A 14019-nucleotide genomic window follows, 5' to 3' on the forward strand; every position below is an offset into this window, starting at 1 on the left:
CTATTTGTGGGTATGCAGAAATGAAGCTGCAGGTTAACTTTTAGTGAATTTACAACAAAAATAATCTTACTTCTAAATGGTCAACAATTAAATTCACTTTCTGCCAACATGAATAAAACAAGAAAAATACCCCTTTTCCAATCATTTACAGTCCAGTTAATGAATAGCTCAGAACAGTAATAAACATTAAAAGAAACAAGCTTAATTTTGAAATATATAGTCATCCTGGTGCCTGGCACACAGTAGGCTAGGCACTCAATATTCGCTGAATGACTATAGTTAATAAGGATTGTGCTACATTAATAACACATCTGACTAATCAGTGGGAACAACTCATAGGAAAGGGTTCCAAGATGTGGACTGCTCTCCCTGCTTGAGATCTGAAAGGTAAGGAAAATGCTCCAGGTATCTGTTAGCAGATATCATGTCTGTGAGAATTTTCTCATCAGATACTAGGCCTGTGTTTGAGATATATATCATGGAAATGTTGGCTGCTGTGGTCTCTGTCACTCCAAAAACTTAAGAAAACTGATCTTTCCAACCATGCCATACCTAAGCCAGACTATCTGAAAGTTTCATCAATCCATGCATTCATGTTCATAGGATCAAAACAAATTAGGGCAAAATATAAGTTTAGATATGATGCTTATATAGAAAACTTTAAATTATGGGAGAAATATAAACATGTAAAGTAATTTAAACTACTTTCACTTTAAGGTAGTGTGATCAAAGCCAGACAATATTTAATCACCAAAATTATAGGTACAATAATGGGTCAGTAAAGATGTTCTCATTTCTGAATTACGAAATGCTTTAAATTTAAATTAAGGAAACTTGAATAAAAACAGTCATGGTAATGGATCTGGAATTTTTCTTTTCTTTTTTTTTTTTTTAAAGATTTATTTATTTATTTGTTTGTTTATACAAGCACTGGATACAGTCAGAAGCGCGGGAGGGCGAGAGAATTCACCAGAGCCAGAGCGGGGAGCAGAGCAGGCAGAAGGACCGAAGTACACTGCTGAGGGGAGCAGCGGGCGGCAGGAGAGGTCTGCGCGCCATGTGGGACCCTCCTCTGGTGATGGGGAGCAGCCGGGGATCGAACCAGCGCCGCAGAGGCCGCGGGCAGCTTCGCAAGCCAGCGCTCAACCGCTGCGCCACCAGGGAGGCCCGGATCTGGAATTTTTCTTTTAATGTTTGTACTTACTTTGTCTAGTGTCATATCTGGTAGTTCATCTGCAAGTTCACTTGGGGAGCTATTTGCACTGGAATTTGCAACCGCTGGAATTGTAGTTTCATAGCCATAGAATGCCAGTAAATCTTCCAGAGGCATATTTCCTTCCTATTCAAACCAGGGCACAAACATGAACTCAAAAAATGTCACAATATGAAACTGCAGAAAATTGTGATACCTGTAATGTTCATAAAACACATTATCAAAACAGCAGTACAAAATTAATGTCAAATTTTAGTTCTTTTTGTACCACTGTCAGAAAATAGAATCAAAAACCTAGCGTCATTATTAGAACACTAACAAAAAGCCTAACAACTAACGGCTTTTATTTTCTAGCATCATTTTGCTTTTTTAAAAAACTCAAGTACCTGCCTTAGTACAGATCTTTTTTAAAGCTTCCACATTAGTATAAAGAATTGTCTTGAACATATTTCCAATTAATCAATGATTTTATGTAATTTCAGCTCATTTCCTTGCAAATAACAGTTGATCACTTGGTTTATTCTTCATGTTAATTAAAAGATACCTGATAGAAAGCCTTAGCTGAACATTTGCTAACACAAAGAAAATTTATATATTAATGTTCAAAATGCAACTGTCGGGGCCTCCCTGGTGGCACAACGGGTTAGGATGCAACCTATGAAGCTATCCACAGCCACTGCAGCACGAGTACAATCCCTGGCCAAGGAGCTACCCACATGGTGCAGCAGACCTCTCCTGTCTCACCCGCTGCTCCCCTCAGCAGTGTATTTCAGTCAATCTGCCTGTTTCTGTTCCCCACTCCATCTCTGGTGAATCCTCTCACCCTCCTCCAACTATCTGTACCCCCAGTTCTTATATGCATAAATAAATAAATCTTTAAAAAAAAAATGCAACTGTCCTTTTTAATTCCAACTACCGTATATATAATCTATACTTTTTGTTTTAGATTTTTTTCCCCAAAACCATCTAATTAAGTTTATATTAATACCATCATCTTACAGTTAAGAAAACTAAGGCTTAGTTGTGGTTTTAAATCCCAGGCTGCCAGTTTCCTTACTGGCTATATTGCAAACTCTGCCTACAGGGCTGCTGTGTTATAAAAACCTATGCTATGCCACACAGATTCACCCAGTCACTGACCCTCCCCAAGTCATCTAAGAATGAATGTACTTGTACTTCCTTTTAAAAATATTTTAATTAACTACTAATATATATTCAAATAAATAACTTCAAAGCAATAGATCCACAGACTAGTTGATTTGTTAAATAGCTTTAATGTGTATGCCAGACTATTAAGAGACTCATTTGTAAAGCGTGCTTATTGGTTTAGTTTTCTCGTTAGGACAAAATATGTAAGTCAGGAAATAAACAGCATGAAAATACTAAAGCAGAGAGTGTAAAACATGCCCACAGCTGATCACAAAGGGAGCTGAAAGGAGTCAGTGATGACAGCAAGAAAGCCAGGTGGCTAGCTGCCCTCCAGGGCTCACAGGGGACACAGCTAGGGGCATGAGGGTAGAAGGTCTAAAGACTGGCCTTCAGCTTTCAAGATAAATTTTTTTACCATGCCTGATCAAAACAAAGTCATGCTAAATGAATTTAGAATAGGGCATATGACAGATTGCTAACTTATAAATCTGCAGTAGGATATATACACTATTGTAATGATTATATCAATTTGGTCACTCATGAAATCCTTCCAGACGAACTGAAATCAGTAAAAAGTCACTCGGGGAGCATGAAGTCACACAAATTGAGATGGATAGTCAGAATGGACATGCCAGAGGGAAATCTCATGAATTCTTCCTCTTCCAAACCAAAGAACCCTTTGAAAGTGCCCCAAACCAAATTTAGAGTCTCCCTAGTTCTGCTTCTTACAGAGTCCATTCCCTTTGGCTCATGCTGGTTATAACATAAAACAGATTGGGTTGCAGTCTTTGTCAAACACCAAACAGTAGAAACCTCACAGTTTCAAATTCCCTCCATGAGCTGGTGAGATGGGAATGTTTATTCCTCATACAATGATCAGCCACCTTCCCATCAATACAGCATTAACTGGGTTCTTAGTACTGTGAGAAGGTCTACCAACTATGGCTATAGAAATGGAATGTCTTGAAAAACAAGGTCTTCTCAAGTTCAGTCTCAGAGGGGGGCGGGGGGGAAGGTAAGTTAATAGTTATAATGTGATGGCTGCAATAATAAATTCTCTAACTGGTGCTATGTATGAATTGGTGGATAAGAGAGAATGACCTAAACACTCCAGGAATAATGGTACTGGGAAGGGGTCAAAGAATTATGACAAGGGTGTCTAACAGATGAACAAGGCCCGTCATTAACAACACTGATTGTGACTGTGTGCTAGGACAGTGTGCTGGTATAAAACACAGGTTTTGCCCTTCTCTAGTTTTACAATCTACAGGGATATTGATAATACACAAGTTTAGAACCACCAATTATGATGACTGTAAAGAAAATAAATAGGATCCTGAGATACAGAATAATATGGGGTACCAATTTTCATAGGTTCACAGTTGGGAAGACAGCAAGTTGTCGTCAGCTCAGTCCCAAGGCCTGAGAAGAAATCAATCCCATGAAGAGTATTCTAAGCAAAGAAAATGACACACTCAGGTGGTTTCCCACTCATCCAACAGCCAGAGCATGGCGAAAAGAATGAAGGAGATTGGAAAGAGAGATGGAAGCACATCACAAAAGGCCTCACAGGGAAAGAACTTGGACTTTAGTGACAGGGCAAAGAGAAGGAAGCCACTGGAGAATTATAAAAAGGAGTGATAGGACGTTTTTGCTTCTTAAATACTAGGCAGCTACATGAGGAAAACTGTAAGGAAATGGGGAAAATGAAGCAGGGAAACTACTTAGAAGCCTCACACTGAGTTAAGGTAGTGACACAGACATGGAAAGAAGTGAACAGATGAGATACTGTTTTTAGTGGAATTAAAGAGGCTTACTGGATATGGGAATGAAAGGAAGAGGAAAGAACGATGCCTTAAATTTCTATTTGATCAACTGCCTAAATGATAGTAACTTTCACTGAAAAAGAAGAGACTAAAGGAAGAAAAAAATGTTGCAGGAAAAAATTAAGAGTTTTGCAGAAGACACAAGTTAAGTGTGAGAGAACTATGTCACATCCAAGTAGAATAGTCAAGTTGGCCAGAGGCCTGGAGCTCAGAGGATCAAGCTGGGCTAAAGATACAAATCTGGCATTCATTAGCATCTAGATGATATTTAAAGCCACAGGAGTTGATGAGTTCACTCAGGGAGAGGCTAAAGAGCAAAGAGAAGAGGATCTATGCTTTATTAGAAAAAGTTTAAGATACACTATCCTACAGGCAACAGGCTAAGTCTGGAAAATTTTTATGATTGAATATTACCACATAGCCATACCAGCATATTTTGGAAATAGCATTATAGGGGGAGAAGAATGAGAGCTTGAACTAAAGTAGGAGCTATCCAAACAAAATTAAAAGCATCTGATTAATTTACTTAATGAAGTGAATAAAAGTGACAAAAGAATCTAAACAGACTTTCTCGCCTGAGGTTAAATAGTTATTGCTCCCTTATGAGACACTACTGAGGGTGGGATAGTAGAAGATGATTTAAGGTGAAAGATGAAGCAGTGGGCTTACATGGTATCCAGAAAGACAAAGTGAGAAGACAAAAGCCAGAACGCTGGGAAAACCATCACATAATACGTGGACAAGTAAAGAAAAGCCAAAAATACAACAGAGAAAGGCACCAGACATACAACTAAGAGAAAGCAGACTGTTTTAAGTTAAAGAAGAAGTGAGTATAGAGAACCCAGGGATGGTCCTTGGTCAAATATCAAAGAGCATTAATAAGTGTTGGGGAGTTACAGTGAAAAAGGAATGCTCATCCACTACAGGTAGGAATGCAATCTGATATACCCTTGTAGAAAAAACAGTATGGAGACTTCTCCAGAAAATAAAAATGGAAATTCTGTGACCCAGCAAAACCTCTATTAGGAATTTATCCAAATAACATGAAAACTAACACATAAAAATTTATCTACACCTATTACACTGTTCACAAGTGCCAAGTTATAGAACCAAAGTGTCCTTCAACAGGTGAATGGATAGAGAAAGTGTGGATTACACACTCAGTGGAATATTAGACAGCTGTGAAAATGAGATGGTGGCATTTGGTACAGAACTGGATGGAGCTGAAGGTGATTGTGCTGAGTGAAATCAGTCAAAAAGGGAAAGATTTCAGATGGTTTCACTCATCAGCAGAATACAGATACCCCCAAAAAACAATCATACAAGGATAGTAGAAGGAATAAAATTAAACTCAGCAAAAAGAAGACAACGGTTACCAGTGGGAATAGAGAAAATGGTAGAGGAGGTAGAGAAAGGAAGTAAATGGGTATATGGGCACTGGTGGTTTGGTGGAGAGATTTCAAAAAAAAAAAAAAAAAAGAAAATATCAAAGAGCACTCAAGCAAGATAAAGACAAATGTGAGTATTTTGTCAATGAAGAATTATTGGTGACATTAGAACCTGTTGGTAGAAGGAAGGTCAAAGGAATGAATGGGAAAAGAAAAAATACATACCACAAAGGAACAATGATTAAGGGCAAACAGGATCAAGAGAGAATGTCTACCAAATATGAGGTAGGATTCCATGCAGACATAAAATAAGTAGAATAAATTGAGGCAGAAGGGATGAAATCTAGGAGTTAGTCTGGCATGTGGCAGATGTGGCAAACACTTTTGGGACAGGAAGGAAAGAAAGAATTAGTATAAAAGTTAAGTTTGTATGTGTGATGTGAATAGGAGGTTCCATGTAGTCACTCAGGAAAACGTTACTTTTTCCATAAAGACATAAACATGATAATCTATTGAGGGAGAAGGTAACTAATTTAATGGAAACTTCATGAACACATTCAAGGGATGAGCCAAATTGGAGCTGGGTGCTGAAACACAAATTATCTGTACTAAAAATTTTAAAGCAAAACTGGGAACAGTGAACTAAGTCTTAAAGCACTTCACAAATAAACTTTCTATTAGTCCCTATCAATAAGACTTAGTTCTTTGAAGCACAAAATAATTTTTTTTCAAAATTTATCAAATTCTGAATTAGCAAATCTCAAAATCTCTGAGCTCTCTTGTGACTACAAGAACTTGTTAGACCCAACATGTTATCCAGGTATGAGGATTTTTCTCTTCTTTTTTTTTTTCAGGTATTTTGTTGAACCTACATACATTTTAAGGGACACATTTAAATCTAGTCACACTTACAAATAAACTGCTGTATAAGTTGAAAGGCTTATATCAGGAAAAGATTTAGAGGCAGAGGACTCGCTAATACTGTAGGCAAATCACCTAAGTCTTCTCACCTCCAATTCCTCATCTGTAAATAGAAAAAATGCCATAATTTCCTTGACCCTATGACACAAATTCTCACCGATCAGAAATCAGGATGCATCCCATTCCCAAAGTACAGACTTCACATAGCAATGTTCCTTCCTGCCACCACCTATTTCTGAATCTATGCTATATCTTACAATCAACAAGGTCTCTGAGTCAAGGAAGTAAGTTAATACTCATCTAACATTGCTGAAATTATCTAAGGGGAGTACAGATCAATTTCAATATAATACCTCTCTGATTATCTTAAAATAAAGGTTGCAAGAAAATATACACACAACTTTTTAAAATGCTTTTAAGGAAAACTATAGCAAAGTCTAAGTGGCAAAAAAGCTGATTTCTACTTTCTCACTGGACAAAAAACATTAAGAGAAAAATTGACATATTAATAAAAGCAGAAATGTTAAAAACTTTTTAAAAAGTTATAGCTCCAAATCTAGGACTTTTTTTTTTTTTTTTTTTTAATACAAGCACTGGGTACAGTCAGAAGCACAGGAGGGCGAGAGAATTCACCAGAGCCAGAGTGGGGAGCAGAGCAGGCAGAAGGACCGAAGTACACTGCTGAGGGGAGCAGCGGGCGGCAGAAGAGGTCTGCACGCCACGTGGGACCCTCCTCCAGTGGCCGGGGAGCAACAGGGGATAGAACCAGCTCTGCAGAAGCTGCGGGCAGCTTCGCAACCCAGCGCTCTACTGCTGCGCCACCGGGGAGGCCCCAAATCTAGGACTATTAAGTTAAAACCTTTCAGGAAACAGTAACATGAAAAAATGAAAATACACAGAGATGTTACATAAATCCTATTTTAATGTTTAATAACAAAAATCTAGTCACATAAACTATTCTCTATACTTAGCAAAGTGTTACTGTAAGAAAACTGATTTTGTACCTCTCTTACCTTCTATAACCTACATGACTAAAATTAAGTAACCACCAAACTATTACTAATTTATTTACTACGAATATAAAAACTTACTGTAATTTTTGAAAAAGAACATTAACATCAAGTCCCTAAAACTATTAACATGTATCAATGCCTAAATTACTGTTTCAGTGAATTTAACATTATTTTAAATTGTATAGAAAAAAATTTAAATTTCTTCTTTTACTACAGATAAGAATCACAGTTCAAAGGAAGTGGGCAGTCACTCTTAGAAATCACTCCTCTTGTCCTTCTTTCAATGAGTGAGTAGATACACAGCCTTCTGAGTAGATACACAGCTCTTAGGTTTTCACTAGAATTTGTTAGGAATCACCTGTATTTTCCTGTCCCAATTTCCAAGAATATAAAACTGTCCCAGTACAGAGAAGTTGAAATAATTAAAGGCCTCTAATTTTTCTAAATCTGCAAATTCAGTGATAAATGTTACAAAAAGATTTCCTAAACAAAACGAAAATTATGGAATAGGAACTGGGTATTTATAAGAATGGTTAAGCAAGAAACTTTTTGCTGTTGTTTCTCTAGACGTCTCCCAATTTCCTTTTAAAACTCACTAAACATAGATCAAAGCAATTATTACTACAATTTCTAAAAGAATAAAACTTATAAAACTAAAAAATAAAATTTCACTGGCATATAAAAATGTCTACCAGATTACGCACACTCACTAACAAAGCAGCTACTTGCATGGCTAAAATGCAATCTGGCACAATTAAATCATTTTCTTAAGTCATGCAGAAATTAGACAGCCATCTACCTATCTTTAATACAAATTCATCAAGGAAGGTGCATTTATGCGACCACCTGGGACCTTTGCTTCATGCCCACAGCAGTGTTCTGTTTTAAAAACTACAGGACAGATATGTCTATTCCACACCAGGCCAAACATCTTTCACTAAATACATAAACCTTTTTTCCCACAGCTCTTTTTTCTGTTTGACTCCCTATATTAGACTGTAGCTCCTACAGTTCAGGGACATTGCCAAATTGCTCATTTTTGCAATCCTAGGAACTACCACAACCCTTTGCCTATTGGCAATGCTAGTTGGATTATCTAGGCTACCCACTCTTAAGAGGTAAGAAGGAATTGCCTGAATAAAGCCAAGGCAGAGTGTGACACACTTGACTATCTTTTCTCATCTAGTCTCATCAACAGGCAACATTTCAGCATTACCCCTGAAAGGAGCAATAGGCAAAACTTTTCTTCTTGAGTATTTCATTTTAGTGATTTTACTGCTCTATTTCCAAATCTGTTTGGCTTTCACAGGAGATAAATGTATAGGTATGTAAACACACAAGTACATACACACACACATATATATTATACATTATATATTTTAATGAATAAATCTAACTGCAACTACATTGGATTTGTCGAATGGATGTGTTTAGAAAATTTAAGATTCACAGGAAAAGCCTGGGGTTTAGGCCCTGAAGATTCTGCTTTCTGCTTCATTACGTATTAATATGAAGTAAGAAATGCAATAACTTACCCCAGCCTAACAAAGACAGGAGAGGAAATTATATAAGAATTTGTTTTGTTTTCAAGAAAGAGGTATGAAAACTCATAAGGGTTATTATTATTCAGTATTATTCCTGAAAGCTTTTGTTATTCTGGGCTGACAAGAAATTTGCAAATAAGGTTACTTTATAGATAAATGTAATCCGACATTTTTTCAAGGTGACCCCTATGGAGGCCTTTCCCTATAGCCCTGGTATAAATATGTGTTTAAAATCCAATTCATTTGATTTTATATTGGTTTCAGTTTAAAATGTTAAAAATTACATGGACTCCTGCCAATTCTTTAAAAGGTAACTAACTGGGGTTGAGACTGGAATATTACTAACATATTTTAAAATAAGATAAAGGTTTTTCTTTCACTTTTATTACAGTTTCCTACCAGATTATAAATTATTTGAAAGAAAAGGCTTCTCCTGTATCTACTTCAATGATCAGTTAAACTCAAGTTCAGGTATTCAGTACAATAATGTATGATGTGAAGAGGGCTAGGCATGGATTCAAAACTAAGTTTAGGATCCACAGTTCTCTATATCTCAATATGCTCACCTGTAGATGATCAGGTGTACCCACTTCACTGTGCTGGTATAAATTTTAAAATTAGGTTAACAGATACAATTTTGAAAATTAAATGAAAATTCATTTATTCAGCTACCCTCCAAAAAAATGAGTGACATTCTGCAAACATTAGGTCAAATAGAGATGCAATCCTATTTTCATTTCAGGTAGATAGTAATTTACAATGGAATTTCAAAATCTTTACTGTATTTGCATTAAAATACTAAAATTCCTTTACCTTTTCTAAGTCTTCAATTTCAGAGCTAAAGTTTTTGCCCTCATCCATCATTTCCTCTTCTTCAAGAGTTCTTTCGTCATCATAGTCATGGACCAACATCTCAGCAGTGGGGTCAAAATCATGATCCTCAGAAGACAAAGACCCAACTGGAATGAAACAAACTGAATTACTTTACATATTCACAGGTTACTTATAAAAGAAAGTAATTTGTGTTCTTCTGCTGGTTCCTTTTAATGTTTATATGTGAATTTTATAAAATGCATTTACTATATCCTTTACAGGTTATAAAGTGAGATCATATGTTCTGAAGAGGCAGAGTAATTTACAAACACTTTTATAAGGAATATAGCTCATGAGAACACAAGTTATAATAGCAGCACAGTGATTTAAATGGAGTGGATCTGAAAAAGTGTTCTAAAAGAAAAGTCAAACTTATGAGTTAGTTTAACATACATTATGTTTAAAAACAACAGAAAACTGTCAAAAGGATTATGAATGAAAAGTTTGACAGGAATCTGTTATACACTCAAGCCAAATGCTTTGGGAGAAGAGAATACAAATTTTACCTAAATTTAACACTCTAGTAAAGGTGCAAAACACAACAGAAATCTGTTTATGGAATAAAAACAAATTTCTGTGAAACAGCAACAGAGCAATTCAGTCTTTAAAAGCACTATATAGCACTTTTATGTCTTAAATGGTATTTCAAGTCCCTTAACATTAATCAGATAATGCATCATACTGTCAGAGCATACTTTCTCTGGATTACTCTGGATTAATGAAGTTCTTAAAAATTATACAAAGAAATACAGAAAATCATATCTAAAGTTTTCAGAAGATGTATCCTTTTACAAGTTGAATTAACCAATATTAATTCAATCTTGCTTATAAAGCCGTAATGCTTTTTAATGGCAAATATGAAGTCAAGAGGATAATCCAAAAATCAAGTGGCAAAATGAGTAAGATTCACAATTCCAAGGTAATAAAAATCAAAGCTATGAAATTGTAAACATTTGTTTTATTAAAATATCTAATTAAATCAGTGATTCTTAGAGTAAGGAAGGAAATAAGTATCAGAATTTTGGGATAGGGGAATGGAAATGTGGAAGAAAGCATATGCAACATAAAAAGCTGGATTTGTTTTTAGTTGTTTTCAAATATTTAAAATTTCAAACAATTAAGGACTGTGAGATCATTACCAATACAGTGAACTAAGCCAAAGATGTTTCACAGGAGGAAAAAAAAAAAAAAAAAGACAAAATTTCGAAGTTTTTGATTCTGAGTTCAAAGAGCTCTAATCATTAATCTTAAAAATACAATTCCAATGAAACTTAAATTCATTAGGTTTATAGTACAGAATTTTTTAATGCTGAAAGGTATTATCTGTTCACTTAAAACCTAATAAAGTTTATAGATGGTATGAATCACTTTTAAGGAGAAAAGAACATAGTTATCCAATAACTGAAAAGCAGAATATCCACCATTAGAAATTTCTGTTTTTGAGAGATTCCTGGATACCTCTGCATGTTGGTGTCAGGGATGATGTATCTATTCTACCTTGTTGAGGGCAAAATTAGGACTCTTTGAGAGCAAAGTTCTGCCTTCTGTAACATACTTATCACTTGCACAGAAGGTTTCACCCTTAATGTGGAAGGTATTCAACATGGGTCAGAAATGGAAGGGTCTGAGGGTCTATCCTTGGCTTTGTCCCTGGCTTTCTGAGACCTAGGCAAGTCTTTTTAAGCTTTCTGGAGCTAGCTCTAGTTTTTCATTTGTAAATACATAGGGTTGGCTTAGATGACCTCAAGAATTTCATGTAGCTCTAAAATTCTCTAGAAGATCGGGTAATTGATTAAAAACAGATTATAAGTCTGCTTAAGCACCAAAACCAGTCTTTTTGTTTTTTATTTAGATTACCACTTCTTAAAAGCAGACAGTGATGCAAAATGGAAAAATTCCATTATCATCCAGATGTTTGGCATCATGTACATAAATAAATACTGTTTTCCTGAAGTCAACTAGTTATAACAAAGAAATGTTTCACTCAAAATTAGAGAAACTTTAAAACATATTTTAAATGTAAAGGTGTAGACAGCTATTTTTTAAATAGCCACAAATTTCTTCTACTTGGTGTTATTTTATAATACCTTACATAATAATAAAGTAATATGCAATGGACTGTCACTCAAAGGCAACATGTAATGGAAGACTTGGAAGCTCATCCAGGCTCTGCTATTAAGTAGGTGACTCTCAGAGTTATTTAAAAGTATTCTCAATAGTAAAATGAGACTATGAGGGGGATAAGAGGCAGCCAAGAAGGGGCCCACCTCAAAAATTCTGTACTACCACTTTTCTGTGCCAAACTTGGAAACTGTTTTTGTTTTCATTTTTATTAAGGCAGCTTTACCTTTCATTTTTCAACTTTAACACAATTTATACATCTTTGTCAATTACGTAAAATGTATGAGACAAAACAAGTGGAAATGGGGAATTATGATTAATAATTAATAGAAGCAACCCAGACTTTGATAAAGTCGATTTCTATAAGAAACCAAAATTAAAATCTTAACTTAATTGCTATGGTTAGTGGAAAGCTGATTTGGGCTTACCTGTTTCAAGCTTGAAGAAAAAATAAGATGTATGAGAGCTAAAGGCATTACTGACAAAGAACACTTGTTAACAGCTTTGTAACACGCTATTTTTTCAACGTGCAAGGGGAAAAGGGACAGTTTAATATAGTTCCTTCCTCCAACAGCTTAATTTCCAAATGTGCACTGAAACTCTTAAAAAGAAATGCAAAGCTCGCAGGACAAATTTTGGGAGGAAAACCTTTAGCAACAGACCTCCAGACCCCCGATACCCTCTGGAACCCACAGAAAAGCAAAGAAAACACGACAAACCTGGGCTCGAACTTCCAAAAGAAGCCTAGGAGAGAGAGAGAGAGAAGAAACGTGCGGTTAGATCGCGCAGCCCGGGGAAGAGGCAGCGCCGGCAACAGGGCGCAGAAGAGGCGGAGCCCCGCGCTCCTCCGCAGCTGCCAAAAGTACAAGACGTAGCTCAGCTCCAATGGTTCCCGGCCCCTTTCGGGCCCCTCTTGGCTGCCTCGCCTTCCTCCTCAGGTCCCCAGTGTACAGACTCGCAGACCCGGGACGAAACCCGGAGTCTACCAGGCAACTCCAAACCGCCCCTCGGAGCTCAGCACGTTACAAAGTGGAGACGCCAAACAGAGCACTAGACTCGCAGCATCGGTCCCTCAGCCCCTGCACCTCGGGGGTGCCCCCAGTTCCCCCCCTCCCCGGCCTTCCACAGCCCAGACAGCACTTCGCAACACATCACCCTTCCCTAAAACGGACTTGCTCTCCCAGCACCCAGCTCACCCCCTTGGGGCCCAGGAGTTCCAACTCCGGGGCTGTCCTCGGGCCCCGCGCATGGGCAGGCAGGAAAGCGGACACTCGCCCCCAGCCACAGCGCGAGGCCCCCAGCCTCTCTCCTGCGATCAAAGACACCCCCCCCCAGTCCCAAAGGTGCCTGTTCTTTCCAAGGTGTCCAGTCCCTCCCCAGGTCCTCCAGCGAGCCCCCCCCGCCGCTGCAGCGAGGACCAGCCGAGGGGTTCGTGCTGCGCCACCACCCTCCCCCCAGCTCACTAGTCCCGGGGGACACGGCCAGGACCGCTGGCCAGCCCGGGCTCCCTGCTCCGACCCAGGGCAGAGCGGGGCCTCGGGAGTCCCTGGAGAGAGGGTCAAGGGTCTTGGTCAACTCCCCGCACTCCCCAGCGGCTCCTGCACCTCCAGGGCTGCGGGACGGGGAGTCCCGCTCGCCTCCCGCAAAGCCAGGCGGCCGCGCATCCCGCTCGCCTCCGCGTCCGGAGCAAAGTGGAGCGTGAGGATTCTTCGCGCCGCAGCCGGGATCCAGCGGGCCGGGGACACAGGACACTCCTCTCGCAGGGCAGTGGCGCAGCCCGCGCCCCGCTTTGCAATACGGCCGCGGGGGGTGGGGGGGGCGGCCGGTTTCCACCCACCCGGCCCCGGGAGGCGGCGCAGAGGCGCCGGCGGCCCGCGTCAGCTGCCCGGGGGCTCGGCCCGACGCCGTCCTCGGGTCCCGGCTCGCTGCCGCGGATCTCAGCCCCCCGTCCGGCCCGACGCCCGGCCCGAT

At 38.8% G+C, this 14019-nt stretch overlaps 1 protein-coding gene across 1 annotated transcript in view; it reads right to left on the reverse strand.

Moving 5' to 3' along the window:
• MIER3 (MIER family member 3) overlaps positions 1-13712 on the reverse strand; it is a gene marked incomplete at both ends in the record, with an annotated part of 29157 nt that extends 15445 nt beyond the window's left edge. Inside the window, 4 exons of the mRNA XM_084233469.1 lie at positions 1205-1339; positions 9868-10013; positions 12768-12792; positions 13653-13712. Coding sequence (XP_084089595.1) covers positions 1205-1339; positions 9868-10013; positions 12768-12792; positions 13653-13712 — 366 coding nt within the window. The remainder of the gene's footprint in view (positions 1-1204; positions 1340-9867; positions 10014-12767; positions 12793-13652) is intronic.
• Positions 13713-14019: the final 307 nt, after the last annotated feature.

Source organism: Talpa europaea (genome assembly GCF_964194135.1).
Source record: "Talpa europaea genome assembly, chromosome: 5".
Lineage (NCBI taxonomy): Eukaryota > Metazoa > Chordata > Mammalia > Eulipotyphla > Talpidae > Talpa > Talpa europaea.